A 25,696-nucleotide genomic window follows, 5' to 3' on the forward strand; every position below is an offset into this window, starting at 1 on the left:
TGTCCATACTTCATGTCAGTCAAGATCTGTGTGTGCACCAACCTTGAATTTCCAAGGAAGGAAAGCTGGGTGCCCAGACTGGATGGAAGGGAGATAGTGTGTACTTTGTCCTTTCTCTCATTGAGAAGCCTGCTCGCGACTGCAACATATTTGTCCCGTAGTCTAGGTTTAACTCAACTGAAGTATGTGGTTTCACTGACAAACCCAGTGTCCCAGAAGGATGCAAGTGGTGTAGCTAGATACGAGTGAATCTGACTTTCAGTGACTCCCGCTTCTTCCTGAGCTTCTGGATGGTGTCGTTACCCTTTCCTCCCTTTCTGTTAGGATATTTGAAGCTACGTGCTGGGACATGCTCTAGTAGCCCACAGCAATGATGCATGTAAGTTTTGGCAGTATCGAAATGGACTGTGGTCTAACTTATGCTAGGATTAGATGCAGCAGAATATTGAAGTATTAAAATTTGTACACTTGGTTTCTAGCTACTTAGCGTATGTCTTGTTCCAGGCTTGATGAAACTGATAGTCTGAAGTGGTAACTCCCCTTAAAAGGGAGTTTGTTCGTTCTCAGATGGTGATATTCAAACTTTATATGTGTCTGTGCTTGACTGCTTTTGGTGTTATTAGCAAAGAGGTAGGTGCAACTAGGAAAAAAATTTGGTCCAGGCTTTTTCTTCAGATTTAAAAAAAAAACCCAAACAAAACTTCTGAACAAAGACTGTCTTGCAAAAATGTGAGTATAATGTGGTTCTTCTAGGTCAGCTGCTTTAAGCAATACAGGTCAATTTTAGCACATTCAGCGTAATTCACTGTATTTTCCTTCTGCCCCTGACTGGTCTGTAAAGTTCTTTGCGGACTCATGGGTAGAAAACGAGGTTGGAACTAGGAGAGCAGTTGGGTCAGAAGGGAAGAGGTGATGTGATCAGCCCAACTGCTTCTTGCTTGTATGTTTTCAAGTTTGTTTTTTGCTCTATGTGGTTTGCATGATTGGCACTCTCCTTCGGACTATCTCTTTCTTCCTCTCATCTACATTTCAGTAAGCAGTGTCTTGCACACAGAATGTCTGTATTCTTCAGGATTTTACACTCCTTGTCTCTGACCTACTGCAAGTGCTTAGTTGCCTGTTTTTGTTTGTACATGAATTTCTAACACCTGTGGTTGAAAATTTGATGGCAGGTGAAAAACATCTTGAACATTTGGCTCCTTAATCCAGTGATGTCTTCCCATATGGGCTTTTGGATTTGGGTTCCCCTGTGTTGCTGTGTGGTCTGAAAACTTTGAAATGTGCTTATGTGATGAAAGCATATATTGAAGGAGATAACTTTTTGCCTCTTGTTCCGCAGATAAATTCAATACGTATGTGACCCTGAAAGTGCAAAATGTGAAGAGCACGACGGTAGCCGTGCGAGGTGACCAACCCTGCTGGGAACAGGACTTCATGTTGTGAGTATAGTGTTGCGCCGTGACGAGGTGCTTGCGGTTGAGTCCTTCCACAGCATTGATGTTTGCATGGAGCTGCTGTTGTGTTGTGTAAGTTGGAGTACTTAAGTAGGTAGAATATGTAAGCCTGGTAACAACCTAAATCATTTGTTTTTTTCTCTTGTACACACTGACCTGTGCTGAAGGAGATACATGTTGGAAGATTGGCTCTGCTGATGGCGTGGACTGACTGGACTAGCCAGCGTAGTCACAGGTTGCCTGGATTCCTGTTCTTAGACCTGTCTGTCAGGGTGCAGCAAGGACTGGCTGCTTCCGCAGGGACAGGGAGCCAGAAGCAGAGTGTGGTGGAACGGCTGGTGGAGCAAGGTCCTTAGCAGCTGAGGCCCGGTCCTGCAGTACCTGAGCAACGCAAGTTGGGCAGGCCTAAGGATCTGCCAACAGATCAGATCATCAGACAAGTTCGTAGGAATGAGGCAAGTCTGAGGTCAAGCTGGGAGTGCAGCTTAGCATACCAGGCTCCATGTTGTGTCTGGTAACGATAATCAGGCGCAGACATAGTCCAGCAATTGCCAGTCAGGTCCACAGTGATGAGGTAAGACTGCGGTTGAGCTGGGAAGGCAATTTGTTGGCTGGATTGGATTGATGGGGGGGGTCCGTGGCCAGACGTAGGCACAGCTGCAGCTAAGCTGGAGGCAAGTGCACTTACAACATAGCTTAGACAAGGGCTGAAGGCCCATAGCTGATCTTAAATGTAGCTCCTGGGCCATAGCAAGAGAGTGTGGATGAATGCCACTGGTGAGGCTGGTCAGGGCAATTAAAGGCTGTTGTTCGTGCACCCAGGGCTTTGACATGGTGATCCTGGTCACCTTAGTGTGGGAGCTGCTCTTGGTGTTTTCTGTTATTGGCCTGTTGCCCATGAATGTGTTTTCCAGCTCCCCTGCTGCAGCTTGAGGGGCTGCCAGTTGCTGCCATGAACAGCAGAACCAGTTCCAGCTGTCCCAGGGCTGCAGTTGACACTTAACGATTTGCTTTGGTCCTCGTAGTCCTGACAGGTAGCCAGGGATTTCCCAGTATCTTTTAGAATGTTGTTTTTTATTTTTTGCTGGTGGATGAATGGCTCCTTCGTATCTTGTATCTGCTTCTGTTTCTGTAGCTTGGTAAGACAAAGTGAACTAAATTTAGTAAATCCTGACTCAAAGTGCTTTTTTCTGAACTTGGCTTGGACACTGCTGTTTGGGAGGAATGACGTGTTCATCTTGTGGAGTCAAAGCTAGTGCTACTGGTTTTGAGCAGGTCTAGGTGTTCACGTAGTATCTGTAGCCAGAGACCCACATGGGATTTTGTGAGTATGTTTTCCAATCCAGCAGGTTCTCCTCTACTGAAAGTGGGAAGCTTCTGCCTCTGGTTGAGGAGTTCACCTGGGTCAGTACAGTGTTGCCATCATAGCTGTGCTCCCACCTCCCTCGTTTGGTGGTACTCTGCTTTTGGAGCAGCACGAGGTGTGTGCTTCTGCATGGAGAGTCTGGAGCCTATTCTTTGGCAACTGGCGAAACACGCCTGCTCCTGAACGCCACTGTCCTCTCAGCTCTGCAGTTCCTGGTCAGACAGAGGCTGTGGCTATCACTGATGTAAACCATGCAGGATTGGGGTAAGGTCAGGGCAGGGAGTTGTACCGGCCTGACAAATCACGTACCCATACCCAGACTGCTAACTCATTCTTCCCATGGTTTGTGCTCATCCTGCGGACAGGAACTGGCTTTAGACATGACCAGCTACAGAGGAGGCTGCGCACCAGTGATTGAAGAATGGCACTCGTTTGTGTGGGATGACGACTCTCATGGTTGCTCCTCCTCCTTCCTCTCAAGCTGCTCCTGGAACTGCTCTCTGATATCAGCTGGGAGCTTAGCTAGCGTGCTGTAAGGTCACTGTGCCACTCCGTAATTAGTTGCTAGGGGATATGAAAGCAGAATATTAGCTGAACTACCTTGCGGTTATCGTCCCAGCTTTAGCCAGGCAACAGCACAGTTGTTCAGATGTTTCTTTGTAACAAATATTGCGTGTGGCAGGGAACGTGTTTTGCCTGGTTGTGTGCACATCAAGTTGTCCCGGGAGAAATAACTCTGATATTCCAATACTGTTATTTGCTGGTTTGCTCTTTTTCTTTCTGTAGTTGGAAAAAGCTTTTGAACACAGTGGTTCCTTCCTGAGGGAAGGACGCTTTTGCTGTCTCCATTTGTGTTTGCCTTTTTTATGAGGGATAGTAGAAGAATAGACTACAACCAAGAAAATGCCTTCTACCTGTGCTTGTTGTTTTTGCTTCCAAACTCCTTGTGAGGCATAACACTTCAGAATTTGAGGCTCTGAGGTTGCTTGAGATTTACTTACTTACCAGACCAGTGAAGCACTTTAATGTATTCTTTGGGGACATCTTTCAATTTCGAAGTGGCTTTAAAAGGGCTGATGTTTGCAGCAGGCACCTCTTGAGTGAAAGTGAAAACTGATGTTTAGAACACGGTAATTAAATCGGTTTTGAAGTTGTTAGAGATGTCTTTCGTTTAAATTCTATGTGCCTATGGAAAGGGAGGGACACCAAATGCCAGTCTCATCTCTTTTGTTCTTTGACGCTATTCCGCATCTAACCAGAAGGTGGAGAAAGGGAGACACAAAGGCAATCAAAGCCCCTGTTGAAAATACATTTACTTTTTGTTCTTATCTGGTGTTCTGTCTTGTGGAGTTCTGTAGAGAAGCCCACTGAGTGTCTTATGATCAATGTCTTGCTCTGTCGATACGTGTTGAGGCAAAGAACACGGTTTTACAGTGTACCTGAAAATGCAGTATTTCTTCTTTCCCTTCCCTTCCTGGCCTTGCGCTAGTCCAGCCAGCAGAAAATCAGTCTTTTCTGTTGTTATTGCAAGTTTGTGCAATCAGATATCATCTTCTAAGCAGCAAGCCGTGAGAGGGTAGAGCAGTGATGGTGCAGGTGACTGGTTGTTAGCTTGTCTGTATTGAGTAGCCATATCCAAACAGAGCGAGCAGAAGAATCCAGTTCAAGATTCTAGCAGTAAACTCATAATTAGCCTGCGTAATAGCTTGATTTTGAACTATGTAGACTGAGTCACCCAAGTACTGGACACTCCTGACCTCAGTTCCTGTGTCTTAAGCAAGAACAGAAGCACTTGGGTTTAAAATAGATATTAATGTGCTTTGCTGTAGCTATAGGGTTTGTCTGTAACCTTGTAGATACAATATTCTCCCTTAAAGTGGTAAGAAGTTTCTGGAGCAAAGCTCAAATATATACTAGTTTTTGCAGCCGTTCCTTTTTTTGGCCATGATGGCACCCTTTAGAAACTTGCAACTAGCATGCTTTTAAATTCTCTTGATAAACTTAGTGTGGATACATTTGAACAGGATGACAGCGGGCAGCAGCTGACCTATACCTACTTTTAAGGATTAGCGGTTGCACTAGGAGGAAGTCCCGAGCTCAAAGAAGTGGGAACAATAGCCTTGCTTCATGATAAGTGTGAGATGGTTGCACATCAACAGAGAGCTCAGGATTCTTCTCTACTTCATTGTTTTTACCAGCATTCAGGCTGCTGATGTGTTATGCCGTTTTTAAGTAGGCATATTGTAAACCAGCATGGAAGAGGGAGGCATAACTACTGTGAAGCCTTGGGAAGAAGCACACTTGAGATGCATCCTTCCCTTACTGAGAGAGATGATGTTCATGAAAACCTTCCGCTAAGTATGTCTCCAAGAACCTGGCACGTGGTGGTCAAGTGGCTGTGTTGCCGCTTGCTGCCAGAGATTGATGTGGCTCCAAGCCGTGCAGTGTTGTGCAGAGGAAGAAGCTGGTGCTGGAGCAGAAGCAGCGCAACGCAGCCCTGAGCAGTAGGTAGTGCTGCTGATTCAGCTGTGCTGGGTTTGGGACTGTTACTTCTGGTCTGCAGCAGCTCCACTCACTGATCAGCACTGTCACGTTTGGACCTGCCAGAGTAGGCTTCTGTTGCTGTACCGCCAAGGGAAAGGAGACAGCTGCTTTGTTAGAAATGAGGTGCCTAATGACACAGAGCAGCTCACCTCTAGGTTTTGGCCCAAGATATACTTCCTCCTCCTGTGTACGTAGCTGCAGAGACAAGTTCCCAACAGGCAGTCCATGGACGATGTGTTTCAGGGTTTTGGTTTGCAGTCTTTGAGGAGTTATTTTTAAACTGTGAGAAATCAGTCATTCGAAACTGGTGTTCCCTGTGAGCATGAACTACCTTGACCACGCGCTTCCAGAAGCTTTCTGTAGCTTGACACAGCTGTATGGAAAGAGTTCACTGGTATAATCATGGTGGTAACACAAGAACCTAAAGCAGAATTAGATTGTATTCTGCTTTTTTCTCACTTGTGCTGCCTTTTCTTTTCTTGCAGTGAGATCAGTCGGCTGGACCTGGGCCTAATTGTTGAAGTATGGAACAAAGGACTGATCTGGGACACCCTGGTTGGCACCGTGTGGATTGCTCTGAAGGCCATTCACCAGTCTGATGAGGTTAAGCTGACACAGAAACTTTATTTTGACAGCTCCAGTGTTGGTAGTTAACATGTTATAAATCTGGCCTGGCACAGCCCAGGACGGTGCTCCTCAGCAGAGCTTCCACTTGCAAAGTCAGGAAGGCCAGCTGAGGGGAGAGGGCTGTTGGCATCACATTTTTGTGAGTTGTTTGTTGTGTGTTGTTTTTTTTTTTTTTTCTGAGGGAGGCTTTCAATAGAGAGACCAAAACTGAGCTTAAGTAGCGGTCTTTGGTCTCATTTCACTCATGAAGGCTCAAGAAACAGGGTTTAATCTGTTAAGGAGCACATATAATTGACAAGTGTCTGAGGTAGTGAGACACTGGAACAGGTTGCCCAGAGAAGTTGTGGATGTCCCATCCCTGGAAGTGCTCAAGGCCAGGTTGGATGAGGCTTTGAGCAACCTAATCTAGTGGAAGGTATCTCTACCCACAGCAGGGGGATTGGAACTAGATGATCTTTGAGGTCCCTTCCAACCCAAACCATTCTATGATTCTTTGACCGACTGCTTATTGTGATGCTCAAATTTCTATGAGTTCCTGCAAAAGACAGAGGGTGCCTCGATAATGCACAAGCTGGCCTTTGAGGCAAGCCCAGAGCATGTCTACATCATCTTAAAGCTTCTGGGTGCTAGAGGGCGTCTAGTGGTGCTGATGTGAACTGAAAAAAATAGGCAATGTCTGAAACTGCCTTAACTACTGAATTTGATGGTTCTTGCAGCTAAGGTGAACATGTTTGGTTTTATATCTCAAATTTCAGGGCATTTATTTAAAAGATAATTGAATTTGAGCAGAGAGGGAGAGTGCATTTGTATTTTCCATAGAAGGAAGAGAGTGGGGATGCCCAGCAGTATGGCTGTAAGGTCTAGCTGGTGCTCAGTTCCTCTGGCTGTCCAGGCACTCCTCGCTGTCTGCCTTTCAGGACTTATGTTTGCAGTTCCACTGAGAAGGCAGTAGTTCTGCTAGGAGGTGTTCGCTGCTTGTCTTGGTAAAGACCTTTGAGATTTAGAAGAAAAGCTTCCAGCGTGTTCTGAATGGATGTTATTTGATGTTACTGGGTCTTTATGATACTGTAAGGCTATTCCTGGAGTCTTTTATCTTAGCAAGCGTGTGAGAGATGCTGCATAAGGACCTGTCAGGCTTGAAACTTCACCTGTGGCTTGTGATTCACAGGAAGGTCCTGGAGAGTGGTCTACGCTGGAGGCAGAAGTTGTAATGAAACATGATGAAATCTGTGGAACCAAAAACCCGACTCCTCATAAAATTTTGCTGGACACAAGATTTGAGTTACCTTTTGGTGAGTGCGTTTCAATAACTTACTCAGGGGTGCTGACAGTGGAGAGAAAGTGTTGGGAGCAACTTGAGTTTTATAATCAAGTTGTGCTCGTTCACAGATCAGCCAAAATAGTTCAGAGCAAATTACACCGCTGGTGTTCATTTCTTGTTTGGCTTCTTTCTAACAAGATCAGAATAAATAAGGAAGATTTGATGATCTCAGAGTGCTGGAATGTTTAGACTTGTAGCAGTTTAAGAAACTATTAATACTATTTCAGGATTGTGCCGTCAGACATTTTGTTCCTGAGCAAGGAACGTTCACTTCTTTGTATCCACACAAATTTGGCTCTAAAAGAGGTCAAGTGTGTTGTTGGAGCTGTTCTGTGGTAGGTGCACTTAAAGCTCGTTAGAAGCGTGCAGTTCAGTTAGCGAAACATTAATGCTCAGTGCTCCTGAACATTACAGAGTATATAAATAACTCGGTTTATGAGAGCAACTGCCTTTCTGGCAATTACTTGTGGTTGAAAAGTACAGAATGTGGAAAAGTAGATACTAGGAGCAAACCTGTCTCAAGTAAAGTTGGATGTGTGGGGTTTTTTTTGTGTGTATTTTTTAAAAAATTTATTTCACTCAAATCAAAACAAAAACCCCTCAAACAAACAGACAAACTCCAAAGGAAGGGCTTAAGCAGAATGCATCCAAGGCTTACATAGCTTCTCTTTCCAGCTCTTAGCTGACTCTTGGGACCAAGAGCAAAGATGATGTTTTTTTGACTCGTGGTGGTTTTTTTTTTTTTCTGCAGTGAGTATTGAAAAGTGTTTCCAATTTGTCTTTCATTGCAAGGCTCATCTCTCCCTCTCTGCCTATGGCTTCTTTTTTGCTGCCAAGCCCCTGGCAGTGTGAGCAATTTGTATAATGCTTTAAGCACTGGTGGAGCATTTGTGTGCCCGCTGGCATTTGGCCAGCAACTGACAGGATTGGCCATCTGTTATGGGAAAAAGTTAGGTCATCCATTAGTCTCCTACCCCTCTTCCTGGTGCAAGGGAGGATGCAGGCTTTGTCCTTGCAGCACTAAAATTGATATAAATTGTATCTTGTGCTCTGAGAGCTAAGCTGGGTGTACAGTTTTGAGTGCACAGTTGGCGGGATGGTGCAATTCAGGGCGAGTGCAGTGTTTTATAGATGTAATGGGCACTGCTCTTAACTATGGTCCTGTGTGTGAAGGAGAAAAGGTGTCTTAACATCTCAGCCGTCTTGACAACTAAGCTGTCTAACGTTGCTCTGGAGCCATCCCTCTTCCTCGTGAAAATGTCCTGGTGGCTCACTGCTGTCATCACCCCATCAGTGGGAAGTTTATTACTGAAATTGCTTGTTATGTAAGAAGAGGAATAACTCACTTGGTTTCTTTGTGAGGTGAAACTTTGTTTTTTTGGGCAAGCGTTTAGGCTTCTGGGAGAGAGAGAACAGCATGTGTAGCTGAAGACAAGGCTCGTAGCCGCTGCCTTCTCGTCTAAATTCATTCTGATATTATAGAATCATAGAATGGTTAGGGCTGGAAGGGACCTTCAAAGGTCATCTAGTCCAACCCCCCTGCAAGGAACAGGAATATCTCCAACTAGATCAGGTTGCTCAGAGCCTCATCCAACCTGGCCTTGAACGTCTCCAGGGATGGAGCATCCACCACCTCTCTGGGCAACCTATTCCAGTGTTCTACAACTCTCATGGTAAAAAATTTTTTGCTAATATCCAACCTGAATCTACCTCCCTCTATTTTAAAACCATTACCCCTTGTCCTATCACAACAGGCCCTCCTGAACAGCCTCTCCCCATCTTTCCTGTAGGCCCCCTTGAGGTACTGGAAGACCGCTATAAGGTCACCCCGGAGCCTCCTCTTCTCCAGGCTAAAGAGCCCCAACTCTTTCAGCCTGTCCTCATAGGAAAGGTGCTCCAGCCCTCTTATCATCTTCGTGGCCCTCCTCTGGACCCTCTCCAACTGGTCCATGTCCTTCTTATGTTGGGGGCTCCAGAACTGGACGCAATACTCCAGGTGAGGTCTCACGAGGGCAGAGTAGAGGGGGAGAATCACCTCCTTCGACCTGCTGGCCACGCTCCTCTTGATGCAGCCCAGGACACGGTTGGCCTTCTGGGCCGCAAGAGCACATTGCCGGCTCATATTGAGCTTCTCGTCCACCAGTACTCCCAAGTCCTTCTCCTCAGGGCTGCTCTCGATCCATTCTCTGTCCAGTCTGTATTTGTGCCTGGGATTGCCACGACCCAGATGTAGGACCTTGCATTTGGCCTTGTTGAACTTCATGAGGTTGACACAGGCCCACCTCTCCAGCCTGTCGAGGTCCCTCTGGATGGCATCCCTCCCTTCCAGCGTGTCGACAGCACCACACAGCTTGGTGTCATCAGCGAACTTGCTGAGGGTGCACTCCATGCCACTGTCCACGTCACTGACAAAGATGTTGAAGAGGGCTGGGCCCAACACGGACCCCTGAGGGACACCACTCGTGACCGGTCTCCACTTGGACATCGAGCCGTTGACCACTACTCTCTGAGTGCGGCCATTGTTGCCTGTCAGCTGTCTCGGCTTTAAAAGAAAATGAAGTTCTGATCTCTGCCTGTGTACTCTGAGAATATCCAAAAGAAAATTTGCTTTCTCCTGCAATTTATGTTATGGACTGCATTACATTTTTTTTTTTTTTTTTTTTAAGTATAAGGAAATTTTTCAAGGAAAACAGACTCACTGTAAACCGTTATGTGTTAGAGCATCTGGATACCCTTCTGCAGTATCTGTGTGTGATGGACTGCGGTGCTGGGGACCAGGCTGTCATCTCATGTTCTCTGCCAGCCCTGTGTTCTTAAATGTTCGATCTTGCAGAAACAAAATGACTGAAAATCTTCTATAAAAGTGCAGCAAAGCGTGAGCATTTGAAATGTGAAGTGTTAGTGAGAGTTGATATTAACCTCTAGGGTGCAAAGCATTTTTATGCTTGATAGTCTTTTTAAAATGGCAATAAACTGCCTTCTTGATGGGAGGAAGTGGTTCCAGCAAAGACAGGCTGGAGCAGCTTTCTTCACTGATCGTATCTGTTTCTTCGAAGGAATGGGACAGACGTATCAAGGAAGGGAGACAGCTTTTCTTCTTGGTTGGTTTAGAAAATTTGCTGCTAGGGAGAAGACAGTCTTGCTGTTATTTTCTTGATGTAGTGAATGTGTGCTGGTGCAGGCTTTCCAAGATGCTGCTTTTCAAGAGTAAAATTGTGCTGTTTAAAAGCAATTTTACTCTGTGCCCCTTATTTTAGAAGTGCAATGGCTATGTGAAAGTCCCTTACAGGACAGAGTACTCAAAAATGCTTTTCGCTTTCAAACTATAGAAGTTTGGGTCTATGCCAGGCTGTTTCTAGTAGATAATTGGACTGAAAATGCTTTCAGCATTCTCAATGCTCCCAGGCTGGGAGCATCCTGATCTGCATCCAGCCATCCGGTGGAGTCAATGTACTTCGTTGTTTTGTTACCTTGGGAACTGTACAGAAAGAGAAATACTCAGATCTGCAAAGTTATTTCAGTGAGAACTTGTGAAGATTCCCATACCTTTGGAAAGGGAAGAAGTTGAGGCTCAGGAGAGAGGAAGCCAGGTGAAGGCTTGTAGGAAAGGAAGGAGAAAGGGGGTATCGCTGCTTCTTCCAGCACTTGTTCTCACTCATGCTGACCAGGGGCATGCCCCAGCCTAGGACTTGATACCTGGGTAAAACTCAAGGGGCACAAGATGATGTACAAGGAGTAGAGCAAGGACCACTAAGCCTGCAGTGAAGAAAAGGTTTAGGTCTGAAACTCCTGGTTATTGCCAAGATAGAGATCTCTGAGTGGGAATACTTTCATGTTTAGGTACCTGAGGAGGTCTGACTGTGAGTGAAGTGGTCTGTATAGATGCAGCAAATTCTTCTCTAATTTCTTCCTCAGTCTGATAAGTCTCTGTACTTCTGTGTCCTCATTTCTGTGATGGTGCGGTGTATCCAAGTGTCAGGGCTCTGGGTGCACTGATAAGTCTCAATTGCTCTGAGCATCCTCACCTGGGACCTCCACCTACATGGCCTGCTTATGGGCCCAGGAGTTCCACTTCAGCTGATTGCTCATCAACAGTCGATGCTGTGTAGGTTACTGGTCCCCCACCTCAGCCATGGCCCTGTCTGTACCTGCTTATGGACCCCACAGATCCAGGCCGAGATGTGGACTGACTTCCTGGCTTGACCTCAGTCTTGCTTTGTCACCATGGGACTTGCTTGCCGATCTGGGCTCCTGTTGAATTTGGCCATGATCTCTGGCCTGCCTAGCTCAGATGCTGTAGGATGGGGCCTGGCTGGCAAGTCCCTTGCCCTGCCAGCCATGGGATCTTCCTTAGGGAGCAACCAGATCTCACTGCTCCCTGACACCAGGAGCCCAGAGAGGACAAGGGGTTCAACTTCCAGCTGAAGACAGTGATAGGAGCAAGGACGGTAAAGCTTGCAAGATTTCCGTGTTGGTACCAAATTAAGAAGCTACAAAAGCTAGTGAACATATCTGCCCCTCTCCTCACTGTTCTCATTCAGCAGTTTTGCTTCACTGACATATGGCCTTGCTGCTCTTGTTTACCAAGCATGGTGTCAGTGGAGTCCTGAACTGGCATCAGATGACCTTTGTTTGGACTAGTTCGGCTTTTTATCTTGTAAGCAAAAGTTAATGTTGCACTTGTAATTAAAGCTGAGCAGTGATGTAGGAGCTGGCCAGTAGATGTGGCCTTGCAAGCAGTCAGCCTGTCATCTCTGCACTAGGGATTTCTGTTCTCTGCATTCCAAAGAAAAACAGCTGACTGAGGCAAGACACAAATGGACAGTGAAATTGAAAAATAGTTACAAACTGCTTCCTCAAAAAACGGAGAATTCTGCCTCATTGGGCATTTCTTCTTCTGAGCAGGTAACTTGACTCAAGTTGATAGGCCAGCTGCTTCATGTTTAAGGTTTGCAGTGCAGTAACTGTACTGCCGTTGGTATTGATGACAAGACGTTTCTCTAAGATGTCCTTAAAGCAGCCAGCATGTAAAAAGTAGCAGATTTTTATATTCAACTTGCCTAAGAAGCTGTTTCAACAGAATAGCAGCAGTGCTGCACTAAAAATCTGATAGCTCCATTTATGAAATGGGCACTTTGGATACAAGATAGGAACAAGAAATCTGTGAGACATATGATGCTCCTTGATGCCTATGCATGCTGCTAAGCCATGGTCTATGGGAAAGCATTGAAGCGTACCCTGAGACATCTGCAGTTCCTGCAATGTTGATGGTAATCCATTGCATCATCCCTCCTAGGTCTTGTTGGTTTTGATTTCAGGCTCCAGAGTCGAGTTGTTTTGATTCTGACCTTTAGTCCTCAATTCATGAGTTTTTCTTCATCTTTTAGAGAAGTGATGGCTTTCAAAGACAAAATTCTGTAGGCTTTGCTTTAATGTTTGGATTACTTCAGATGCTTGCTGGAGTTTGTCCTCCTACATCTCATCAGTTTGCATCCTGATAGCCCTGCTGTTAATTGAGGCCTTCTTTCTAGATCAATTCTGTGCAAATTTCCTTTGAATGCCATCCCTAATTTGTGCGGAGCTCATCTAATAAATCTGTGCAGCTGTGATCTGCAGCCCTGATGATCAAAAACATGAATGTTTTTCTAAAACTTGTGTAATTGTGGAAAACTCTCTCATGTTTCTCTTACCTTGTTTTCTAATAGCATATAACAACAAAGCAATGTACTGTACATCAGAAAGAGCAACTAGCTCTGTGTATTATGGAAAAAATAAATTACTTTGGTCTCCCTTCAAGCAAGGAGAAATAGGTTGTCTTTTTTCTACTTAATGCAGGTTTTCTAGAGCCAGTTTCCAGTTTCCTAAAACTTTCTAGGAAAGTGAGGCCTGTGTTACCCTGCTTGTCTGGGTGGGACTAGTTGCATAAAAATACAGTGGTGTTTCTGTTACGATGGTGTTGACACTAATTCGTAGTCCAAGGAAACACCTCCTTCTAAAACTTCGAATTCCACTAAATCCAGCATGTTCCTTGTTCTTTTTGAAAGCAATTGGTGTTCTAGTACACTGGCCACTATTACCTCTAGAAGTTCTCGAGTCACTGGCTTCATAAGATGATGGTTTGTGTGGCTGAGAGAGGATACATGGAGGACAGATATCTCCTTCAAGTATAAGAAGAAAGCAATACATGGTCCTTTCTGAAAGCATTGCAGGTCCCAATGTAATGCTCACCCACCGATAAATCTTGTTCTTGTTTCTCTCAGGAGTGAGAGTGACTTTCAGAACCATTTTTTCATCAGGAGACTGTACCAGCCTACTTCTCCGGGTCTCGCCAACGCATAGCTTAGCGTGTCACTGTGGCTGTATTCAAGGGGTACAGTTCATTGCAGGAAAACAAACTTGTTACATGTAAACTTCTTGGCTCCTAATGAGACAACTGAGAGTGTAAAGAGTTAAAAGAGATGGGGAAACTAGCTGAACTGGTATTATACGCATCCTCATTTGTCAGCTTGCAGGGTTAGTGGTGTCTAGCTGGAGCAGTCCCTCCACTTCCTTCCTGTGTGAACTCTGAAATTTCTGCGTTGGTGCTGTTTCAGGCTGTGAATAGCCAAATTTCAGAAGTCATTAGTTAGAGGAATGTTGAGTGGCTAAAAAAAAAAAAACCCCAAACATTTTTTTCCCCTCTTTTCAATGATTTTACACCCCTCCATCCATAAATAATTTACCTAGTTCTCCTGTTCTGAGAGCCTGACTGGTGCTTTTTCTTTCAGTGGGTTGTTACCCTTGGTACTGTGCACCTCTTGCTCTATTCCTTAAGCACAGCAGTTCATCCGCACCTCCGAGCGTGCACTTCGAGAGGTGAAATTTTGAGTGGCAGAAGTCTGTGTTCCCTTCAAACCATTAGGACACTATATTACTTCAAAGTGTGAAACAGAAAATAGTTACCAAAATAAAGGTGATGATGCTTGCTACTTGCTATCGGTCATCAACTTGGTAAATCTTCTAGAAGGTAAAAGGGTTGTTGTGATTCATTTCACAATGAAGTTGCCGTGTGGTGTAAAAATAGGAACGTGGTTTCATGTGAAAACGACTGCCTATAACACGCTCTTCATTACCTCAAAAGATTTGGCTTATTGCCTGCAAAGGAAAACAAGAGACCATTTCTTTTTGGGTACTTAATTTGTGTTGCACCAGGTATGTAAGTAGGATGTGCTATTCGAAAGGAGCCCTTGTTCTACTGAGGTTATAAAAGCGTCCAGAAGAGGCTTCGTCAAGCATATAGCAAGTGTGTTAGTATCATTGTGAAATGGCTCTTCATAGAACTCATGCTTGAATTAAACCTGAACCAGCCTGTCTTACTCTTTCTTACGTTTGTGCAGTGTGTGTTAGGTTAATCAGCTTTAAGCAAAAAAGCAATGTAAGCCCTTGAACTGTGTTACTGTTCACAATGTTTGTTTTCCAAATGACTGCCAACGTGAGACAGTCCTATTACTTCCAAGTTATGTGTGAGCTTTTCATGGTGTGATCTTGGAATACCCTCCCTATTTCAGTGCTACTGGTGATAACTGCAAATTTGCCTGATTAATAAGGTGGTGTGACTTATTCTTTTGCTATAGATATCCCTGAAGAAGAGGCCAGATACTGGACCAGAAAATTAGAACAAATAAATTCACTGGGAGATGATGAGGTAAATATCTAAACTGAAAGATGGCTGTATCCTTGAATGCCTTATAACTTGCTTTTATTCTTTGTATTGGATTCTTGTGATTAGGGTAGGTACTAAATGTTCACCGTTTACAAGTCTTCCATGGACTGCTCACAGAACTGTTTTCTCAAGTATACTGTTAATGTTAAGGAGAGGAACATTCTTCCACGTGCTGGAAGTGCTTGAATAGTGGGAACTGTTTTGTAGTTGCGCATGCACTCAAAGGAAAGGTGATACCATGTGTTACCTTAGAAGAGATCAAAACCATTTTTGACAAGCTGTGGTAGGTTCTTTTCATTTGTGAAATCAAGTCAAGAAGGATATTTTTGCTGCTAGCTGTTTTTGCAAAGAAGGCAAAGCAAGATACCGAATCTTTCTTGGATCTGAGGACTGTTGGAGCTATTAGCTTTTGTCCTTTTTGGGTTGTTTATGGCTCAGTTTGTATGAATCTTGCATTATAATACCTGCTACCTATGGCTTTGGTTTCCTGTCTTTCTAGCTTGTACTTGATTAAACAGCTATAAACTAAAAGTTACAAATTTTTTTAAGAGAGACTGTTATGTGATTAAAACTTTTCTTTACAGTTCATACTGTTTGCAGAATAAGATTTGACATATTAATGCCTGTACCAGAAGTTTAGCATTCTAAAAAAAAAAAAACCCGAACAACCACTTACATGTCAATGCCAACATCATTGATTAGGAACATGGTGCTTGCTTAAACTCTTGATAGATCTCTTTCTGTAGCAAGATGACTTGCAAAACGTTCTGCCAGTGGCTTTAGCAGGTTTTTGTTCTGGGATCCTTCATCCATTCTTTTCTGCTCTTTATGTGAGTCATTCAGTTTACTGTACAGATGAAGAAAAATAGTGTGTGGGGTTTTTTTGACTGAGGATAGACCAGTATTTGGGTGGGTAAAAACATAACTGCTTGAGGGCACCTGTGCTGCCTTCCTAGAAGTTTGAGCAGCTCTTGGAGTTGATGACGAGCTCAATCTGTAATTTGGCCTATCAGTGATACTGCTGTGGTGCCTCCCTGCTCCTGTGGACTGTAGTAGCAGTCCGAGCCAGGTACTTCAGTGAAGCATAGGTGCCCTCTAGTGCTTCACTGAACTGGTACTTGCTGAAACATATCCTGAGCTTTGGAATACTCTGCTTTTCTGGAGGCCCATGCACCTGCATGCGAAGTGCAGGCTTTTATCATATGCTAGTAACAAAAACCTATCTCTGTATTTGTGACCTAATGATCATAGAATCATAGAATGGTTTGGGTTGGAAGGGATCTTAAAGATCATCTAGTTCCAGCCCTTCTGCCATGGGCAGGGACACCTTCCACTAGATCAGGCTGCTCAAAGCCTCATCCAACCTGGTCTTGAGCACTTCCAGGGATGGGACATCCACAGCTTCTCTGAACAACCTGTTCCAGTGCCTCACCACGCTCAGAGGGAAGACAGACTTCCTTTGATCTAATCTAAATCTGCCCTCTTTCAGTTTAAAGCCATTGCCCCTTGTCCTATCACTACATGCCCTTGTTAAAATTTATCTCAAATTTATCATAGATGTTTCCTGTCACCATTGAGAAGATGAAAAAATGTGAGAACATCTGTGCAGGACCTCACCTGAGGTTCATCTTGTCCCGTGTCCGACAGTGACCCAGAGCGGGCATGATATCTTCCTTACATATTCCCTTAACTTGCAGTGACTTGTAGCTCAGGAACTTCCAGAGCCGCAGGCAGTGTCTTTGTGTTTAACAGCACTTGATGGATTTTTCCTCTGTGAATGTCAGTTGCCTTTTGAACGCACCCAGGTCAGTTATGTTGTAGCAAAGGAATTCAGCACCTTAATTGTGCGTTGCCTGAAGAAATAGCTTATTTGCTCTGAGCAAACAAGCCCTGTGTTGTGAAACCAGTTGGAGGCAGGTTTATTGGGAGAGATTGAATGACTGATCCTCATTCATCCACTCTGTGGCACTCAGCTTTACAGGGCTCACCTTCTCGTGTGGCTTTTGGGCTGTAAAGTCCTGGTCTGTGTAGTGATATTTAATGCAGGACAACTTTATCTTGTTTTCTGTGCGTTAAGTTCAGCCATCTCCATTTAAGACAATGGATGAACAAGCTAAAGTTGCACAGCAGCAGCATTCAAGAAGCAGGTTCATTTGGAGTTTATATGATGTCATAAAAATGCTTTCTAGTCTCTATTCCTACAAAGACTTAATATTCAATTTTCTTTTTGGGACTGCTGATAGCCTTTGGGCTGATGCCTTAAAAAGAACAAACTACTACCATTTTAGGATCCCTGAGTGTAATGATTCTGAACCCATTGCTGTCCTGTGCTGCTGAAATTGCTCATCTGCAGACTTCCTTTCACCACTTCATTAACCAGTCAGTGCTGTGAGATCCAGCAGTTCTTGTTTTCGCAATTCTGATTAACTCAGTGAGTTGGCAGTTTGCTGATGAGAAGACTAACCACCTTTCAGGATCACTTGTGCATTTTAAACAGAACAGATTGGAAGATAGCCACAGCGGAAGCCTCCAGGTTGTCACATTCCGTGTAGTAAACTGCTCATTAATCTTTACCAAATCCAAAGAGAGGCTGTCTGGTGGCCCCGTTTTGCAGAGATTGCAGCACCAGGTTGCTAAGCTTGCCACTTCTTTTGTCCTCAGACCTTTTTTTCCTAGCAAAGAGTGTTGTCATTATTCATTGAATTGTCCTAATTTTCTTTTATCTCTGTGTAATATGAGACAGAGGAGAATAGCGAAATAAACCCACTGGCATTCCCCTAAGGAACACTTTGATGCTGTAACAAACAGCTTTGTGAAAAGTAAAAGCTAGTTAATTGAAATATCTCTGTGTTCTCTAATTTAGTATTAAATGAGATGAAAAAAAAGTCTTCATTTTGGATGTACAGTGGCTCACAGAAGAGTTCGTAAGCGTTGGCTGGGCAAACACTGTGTTACTGCCCTGCTAGGCACACTAATCATCTGACTGCTTCAGTCTCCTAGTGCAATGTTGCTGCGATCCCGCACTTTTGAGTTTTGAACTGTTGAAGCTGTGCTTGAGTGCCTAAATGTAAACAGGCTTATACTCAGTTCTGAGCTCCATGTCACAGTGGTGTTGTGGTGTGGAGAATCCAATCTTTCAGATGTTTAACTTCAGGTCTCACAATTGAGAACAGAGCCTGTGCTGGTACTAGAGCAGACTTCACCTTAAGCTACTTTATGTGCACTTTTTAAAGATGTGCACTTTTTAACACCTGGTTTTGGCATGAAAAAAGAGGATGCTTCTGGGAGCGTGCTTGAATATGGATATTAAGGAGAATATTTAATGCTTTGATGCTACCAGCGATGTTTTCTCTTCTGTGTGGCATGCTATACTCTGAAAGCTGTTTCATAAAGTTACCATTCACTTTCATACTGGTCTGTATTACTTATTTTTTTTTCCTCTTTAGTATTCCTTTCAGGAGGAAGTCCAGAAGAAACCGTTGCCCAGTGCTGCCTCCCAGTGTTGTAAGTTTGATTTCATTTCTTCTTGATATTTTTTTCTCTTTCAGTGTACTTTATTCTCTTTTCTGGTTAGTTATCAAACAATGCTACATCTGAACAATATTTTCTTGTAACAAGTACTTAAACCTCTGTGAAACCAGTAACTGTTGTCAGTTATGAAAAACTGTGCCCCTCAAAATGTTGGTCTAAAGCTTTTAGTGCTAGAAAGTGAAATCAGGTACTGAGTGTTTAACTTGTTTGTCCCCTCATGTGTGACAGGAGCACAAAATGTGTTTGAGGTTGCCTAGATTGTCAGACCCTTGTAATATTGGCACAAGTAAGAAAATACCAATATAATTTTCATATAACAGAGTATGTTCTCTTTAAACATCGTGTTGAATTTATTTTTATGACTTTTTAATGAAATTTGGAAAGAAGAAGAATAGATGGAGACAGGTACTGCTGGTAGCCTTTTGAAATGCACCAGAGGTTTGTGTACTTGATGCCTAATTTCTTTGATATGACTTTCAAATGCTGTGTTGATGGATGAAAAATATTTTTACTAATTTCTGCTTATCTCATCTTGCATTTTTTTATGCTTCTGAAAACATGGATGGAAAAATAACCTAGGACATAATGTATCTGATGGTCTGCAAAATTAGATTTGTGAAACACTGCTTTTAACCTGCAATAGATGAAAGCTCAATGATGTCTCTTATGAATGTCTTATCTACTTTTGGCAGCAACATTAATAAAATTCAAATCTCATGATTTAAAGGAATCTTTTATCTTCTAGTTCAAATCCTATAAGACGTACATATTAGTTTGCAGACTGCTTATCCATTAGGCTGATTATAGGATCTCTAGAAAACTGTTAACGTTAGGAAATGTTAACTACTGTTTACCTTTTTGGGGTAGAATTAATTTATCTGTATCCTGCTGTTATGTTATCTTAAAACTATCTTCAACAGAACATGGACATTAACCAATTGCCTAGGAAATAGGAATATGTTGTGTAGCTGGAACGTGCAAAGCTATATGAAAGTATTCCGGCAGTGATACCCTAGGTGACACCAAATGTGTCCTCCCTCTTTTTAAAACGAGTATATGTAAAGATTAAAGCTCTTTTTTTTTCCTGTTTCTTAAATAGTCAGAAGGGTACGATTGGTTTGTAAAGCCTACAAATGAGAAATGTTGTTGTAGAAACTAGTATTTGACCAAATCCTCCTAGTGCAGTATGCAGAACCCCTAATGTCAAAAGATCAAAGCAAGACAGTCCAATATGAAGTGTGCAAGAAATGAATGAGTTATTTGCTGAAATGCCTTTCTTGGCTATATGCCCTAGACTTTGCTTTTGTTAGAGAGAGGCTGGTTTGATCAACTCTTCTAGGTAGTGGGATGTATGGGTAAATTAGGAGGAATGCTTCTGTAAAGGAAAATAGCTGCACCTGTTCCCACAACATGGTGCTTTTACGTCCTCAAGCTCTGGTAGCCAGTTTCTTCCCGGAGGACCAACTCAGCTCTTGCAAATAAAAGAGTAGAATTGCAGCTGCCCTTTTTGTGTTGCCTGTTAACAGCCTGCATCTTGCCAGAAAGTGACCTTTTACGATAATTAATTGAAGGCCTCTGGTTAGAGCAATTACTATCGCATAAGAATTAATTTAATCATTCATGAGATTAAAACAGTCATTAGAATTGATGTTAAATATTTAGTAGCACTATGTGGTTAATGTATTCAAGAATTTTCTAGTAATTCAATAAAGCTTGTGGCACTGCATGTACTTTTGCTTATGTACTGCCTGCAAGTATCCAACATCTATGAATATCTAATTACTTACATGGACAGATATAAAATAGACTTCTAATGTGCAAGTATTTTTGAAAAATGAACTCTGCTTGCATCAACCTGTGCATAAAAATTGTAAGCTTGCCTGAATGTAGCATAGAACTTTGAAACTCCAGATTTCGACCCGGAAGATGCATTGATTGTGTCTGTGTTGAAAGTTGACCTGACCCTTGCATGTGATGCAGGAGCTCAACCCCCTTTTCATAGATTTCATAGATTTCTAGGTTGGAAAAGACCTTAGAGATCATCGAGTCCAACCATCCCTAATCCCCATTAAACCATATCCTCAAGTAGCTCATCCACCCTATTCTTAAACACATCCAGGGATGGGGACTCAACCACCTCCCTGGGCAGCTTATTCCAGTGGCTGACAACCCTTTCAGAGAAGAAATACTTCCTAACATCCAACCTGAATCTCCCCTGACTAAGCTTATGCCCATTTCCTCTTGTTCTGTCACCCATCACTAATGTAAAGAGCCCTTCCCCTGCCTCCCCACCATCTTTTCTCAAGTATTTATAGGCCGTAATCAGGTCTCCCCTCAGCCTCCTCTTCTCCAGGCTAAACAGCCCCAACTCCCTCAGCCTCTCTTCATAAGTTTTATTTTCCAGCCCCTTGACCAGTTTAGTCGCCCTTCTTTGGACTCGCCCCAGGAGCTCAATATCTCTCTTAAAGCGAGGGGCCCAAAACTGGACACAATATTCCAGGTGCGGCCTCACCAGTGCCGAGTACAGGGGCAGGATCACTTCCCTATTCCTGCTGGTCACACTATTCTTGATACACGCCAGTATCCCATTGGCCTTTTTGGCCACCTGGGCACACTGCTGGCTCATATCAAGCCGGTAGTCAACCAACACCCCCAGGTCCTTCTCCGCCAGGCAGCTCTCCAGCCACTCCTCCCCGAGCCTATAGCGATGCTTGGGGTTTTTATACCCCAAGTGAAGGACTCTGTACTTGGCCTTCTTAAAGCTCCTGCCATTGGCCTCAGCCCAACGATCCAGTCTGTTCAAATCCCTCGGAAGGGCCTCCCTACCCTCGAGCAGATTGACACAGCCTCCCAGCTTGGTGTCGTCCGCAAATTTACTGAGGGTACATTCAATCCCCTCATCCAGCTCATTGATAAAGATGTTAAACAGAACTGGGCCCAGCACTGAGCCCTGGGGAACCCCACTGGTGACCGGCCTCCAGCCGGATTTAGCCCCATTTACCACCACTCTTTGGGCCCGGCCATCCAGCCAGTTTTTAACCCAAAGGAGGGTGTGCCTATCCAGGCCAGCAGTTACCAGTTTCTCCACCAGAACACTATGAGAAACTGTATCAAAGGCTTTACTGAGGTCCAGGAAAACTACATCCACAGCCCTTCCCTCGTCAACCAGGCGGGTCACCCTGTCATAGAAGGTGATCAGGTTTGATTGGCAAGACCTGCCTTTCATAAACGCATGTTGACTGGGCCTGATCACCCGGTTAACCTGTATGTGCTCACTAATAGCACTCAAGATAACCTGTTCCATGACTTTGCCCGTCACCGAGGTCAGACTGACAGGCCTGTAGTTCCCCGGATCCTCCTTCCGCCCTTTTTTGTAAATGGGGGTAACATCCGCCAGCCTCCAGTCCAGCGGAACTTCCCCAGTGAGCCAAGACTGCCCAAAGATAATGGACAGGGGTTTGGCAATGACATCCGCCAGCTCTCTCAGGACTCTCGGGTGGATACCATCAGGCCCCATAGACTTGTGGGCATCCAGCCGAAGGAGCAGATCCTTGACCCGTTCCTCTTGGATCACAGGAGCTTCGATCTGCTCTCCCTCCCTGCACTCAGACACCGAAGGCCAGCTCACCTGGGAACTGCTGACCTTATTATTAAAGACTGAGGCAAAGAAGGCATTAAGGACCTCAGCCTTGTCTTCATCCCTAGTGACTAACGTACCCCCTGAGTCCAGTAGGGGCTGGAGGTGATCTTTAGCCCTCCTTTTGTTATTAATATATTTATAGAAAGACTTTTTGTTGTCCCTTACGGAGCAGGCTAGTCTAAGTTCCAATTGGGCTTTTGCCTCCCTGATTATCTCCCTACATGCCCTAACTTCCTCCCTGTATTGATTCCTGGATGCCTGCCCATTCTTCCAAGACTTGTAGACATCCCTTTTTCTTTTGAGATGTTCCCAAATCTCCTTTGTTATCCAAGCTGGTTTTCTACCCCGGCAGCTCGACTTCCGGCACACAGGGACAGCTCGCTCCTGTGCCTCCAGAATTTCCTTTTTGAATAGTAACCATCCCTCCTGCGCCCCCTTACCCTTGAGAGCTGTCTCCCATTGGACTTTGTTAACCAGACTTCTAAACAGCCCAAAGTCAGCTCTCCCAAAGTCCAGCTTGGCCGTTTTAATGTTCCCCCTCCTAAATTCCCCTAGAATTGAGAATTCTATTATCTCGTGGTCACTAAGCCCCAGGTGTCCTCCAACCTTCACATCTCCCACAAGACCTTCTCTGTTCACAAACAGCAGGTCTAGGGGAGCACCTTCTCTAGTCGGTTCACTGACCAGTTGTGATAGGAAGTTGTCCTCCACACTCTGCAGGAACCGCCTAGACTGTTTCCTGACTGCCATGTTATACTTCCAACAGACATCAGGCAGGTTAAAGTCACCCATAAGGACAAGGGCTAGTGAGCGCGAGACTTCCCCCAGTTGTTTAAAGAATAGCTCATCAGTCTCACTGTCCTGATAGGGTGGCCTGTAGCAGATACCCACTACAATATCCGCCTTCATAGGCCCCTCTTTGATTTTCACCCACAGACATTCTACTAGGTCATCCCCAACATTTAACTCTAAACAGTTTAGATCTTCCCTTACATACAGGGCAACCCCACCACCCCTTCTACCTCTCCTATCCCTCCTGAAGAGCTTGTAGCCATCCATGGTAGCACTCCAGTTATACGAGTCATCCCACCATGTTTCAGTGATGGCGACTATGTCATAGTTTCCCCGGATAGCAAGAGCTTCCAGTTCCTCTTGTTTATTGCCCATACTGCGTGCGTTTGTATAGAAGCACGTAAGTTGGGCTTTCGACCCCACAGCACCCCTAGGGGGGGAAGTTTTATTACCTGAGCTGTTATTTTTGGGATTCTCTTTAACCTCTAGGCAACTTGTGTGTTGCTCTTGACTACACATATCACCCCCTAGTATCACTGAGGCAGCAGGCCGAAGGCACCTGCCTACACTCCTTTCATCAGACAATGGAGGGCCGTCATCGGCTGTTAATCCTCTAAGTCTGACAATACCCCCCACCCCCTTCACATCTAGTTTAAAGCCCTGTTGATGATCCCAGCTAGTTCTGTAGCGAGCAGCCTTTTCCCCCGTGGAGACAAACCCGCCCCATCCCTAGATAGAAGATCTGGCATTAAGGTCAGCCCGTGGTTAAAGAAGCCTAGGTTGTTTTCCTCACACCACTTTTGTAGCCAGTTTTACTCAGGAACAGGTGGGTGTCCCTCCCTAACCTAACACACGTTGAGTACGGAGTGTTCTTACCATATAGGTAAATAATTGATAGATATATTTTTAGATATAATAAAAATATCCTCAAGAACATTTCTAAGACTCATCACACAATCACACAGAATCACAGAATGTTAGGGATTGGAAGGGACCTCAAAGGATCATCTAGTCCAATACCCCTGCCTGAGCGGGACCACCTAGATCAGATCACTCATGCAGTTTTCCATCACGATGTGCTAGATGAGATGTGATCACTACTGGGAGCAGGACACAATCAGCTGGAGAACAGACTAAGTATCTAGAAGGAGCAAAAAACCTCCCAAGTGTGAGTAGTTTTTGCCCCAGAAGAATATCTTCTCAAATCCTTAATAAATATGAGGTTATCTTGAAACCTCATGCACTATAAAGCAAAAGTGCAGCAAAACACTCCATATTCATTGCTTGCATTTCAAGAAACAGCAGTATAACTGCACATGCCACTAATGTCCTGCTCAGCCCACTTGCAGCTCTCAGAAGACTCTTCTGGATTCTTTGTCCTAGCTAGATAAAATCCCACCCCAGCAGGCAGAGTCACGTTCATTAAATGGGGAAATACATGTCCTTACATGTTAAAATTAGATTTTATATCTGCCCTGTTCTGCTTCCATTTTTTCTATACACATCTTATCCCCTTCTTAAACCACCTTTCCTCATGGTTATTTCCCCACGTCCTGCATGAGTGCAAATTGTTCTGTTATCTCCCCTGAGTAGAGAGGGGGAGAAGGATGGAGCAGGGTGTGAGAGAAGAAAGCTGGGCTGTGTCTGAAAGCCAGCATCTGACCTGTGAGGGTGGGTGTTCGTCTCTGGTCATGCGTGGGCTGCTGCCTTGGCATGGTGCCGTGGAAAATCTCAGCCCAGGCTAGGTGCTCTTGTTTTTCCAGAGATTATGGAGCTTTCAGGCCCACTTTCACAGTCTCAGATACTGCTTTGTTCTTAGAAGAGTCTGACTCATGACTTCTGAGGTAATGCAACATTTGGGCTTCCATCCTATTCTTAAATGAAGCAGGTGGGTCTGTTCTTGTACATGCAGTCTTTTCTAAGCCCTACTGATTTTGGCACTTCCTGCCTTTTCCTTCATCGTATTTAGCCATTTCATTTTTACCTCTCAACTTCTGTGCTTCCCTATATATTTCTCCTGCCCTAGAAAGACCTCATGCTTCCAATTGATTTAACTTTCAGTGATACTAAGCAATAAACAGAGCAGTCTAGTACCCATGGAACCAGTTTTGTTTACGTTTCTATTAAATGTAATTGTAATTCTTAATTTCTTGATGCCTCATTGTTGGATAACATCATCCTCATATTGTCTTTTACCCACAACCTGAAATGGGATGTAAATTAAAAAGAAAACAAGCTTTTATTGTCTGGAAACTCACTTTAAATGAAGCAGATTGAAAAAATGTTATTTGATTACTTTGGCATTCGTTGAGTCAATAAGCTCTAAGTTATTTATTGTGGTAGGTATAGATTTATTTTCCTGGTACGCTCAAGATCATTTCTGGCAACATAAAAGTCCATTATAATCCATAAGTGAGTCACTCTCTCAGTATTTTAAATGCAGCTCTGACTTGGAGCAGACACCCTGCAAACGGGAATGAGAAAATCAGTCTGTATCTTTGTGGAAAAGATTTGTCAGTCTTAGTTAATACCAGCTACTGTAAATACTGTCCTATACATTTTGCCAGGGAGTTTACAAATCTGGAAGGGAGCAGGTTTGTTCAGTACGATTCTCAGAAAAGATAACTCAAGTGACACTGAATCAACCAGTTATGTCTGTCCTCTTATCTTTGACTGATAATCTGAGAGTCCTTTATCCTCCCTTCTCTGCATGTGTTTT

The 25,696-nt window shown here is 44.0% G+C and overlaps 1 protein-coding gene across 2 annotated transcripts in view; it reads left to right on the top strand.

Annotated features, from left to right (window-relative positions):
* The first annotated feature begins 1,419 nt into the window (after positions 1-1,419).
* The window catches only part of UNC13B (unc-13 homolog B), a 198,376-nt gene continuing 174,099 nt past the window's right edge, over positions 1,420-25,696 (top strand). For both annotated transcript variants that reach the window (XM_086629933.1, XM_086629934.1), the window contains exons 1-5: positions 1,420-1,439; positions 5,850-5,967; positions 7,160-7,283; positions 14,926-14,996; positions 18,461-18,518. In XM_086629933.1, the coding sequence (XP_086486059.1) occupies positions 1,435-1,439; positions 5,850-5,967; positions 7,160-7,283; positions 14,926-14,996; positions 18,461-18,518 (376 nt within the window). In that variant the 5' untranslated portion in view covers positions 1,420-1,434. The remainder of the gene's footprint in view (positions 1,440-5,849; positions 5,968-7,159; positions 7,284-14,925; positions 14,997-18,460; positions 18,519-25,696) is intronic.

Source organism: Tauraco erythrolophus, chromosome Z (genome assembly GCF_009769465.1).
Source record: "Tauraco erythrolophus isolate bTauEry1 chromosome Z, bTauEry1.pri, whole genome shotgun sequence".
Taxonomy (NCBI): Eukaryota; Metazoa; Chordata; class Aves; order Musophagiformes; family Musophagidae; genus Tauraco; species Tauraco erythrolophus.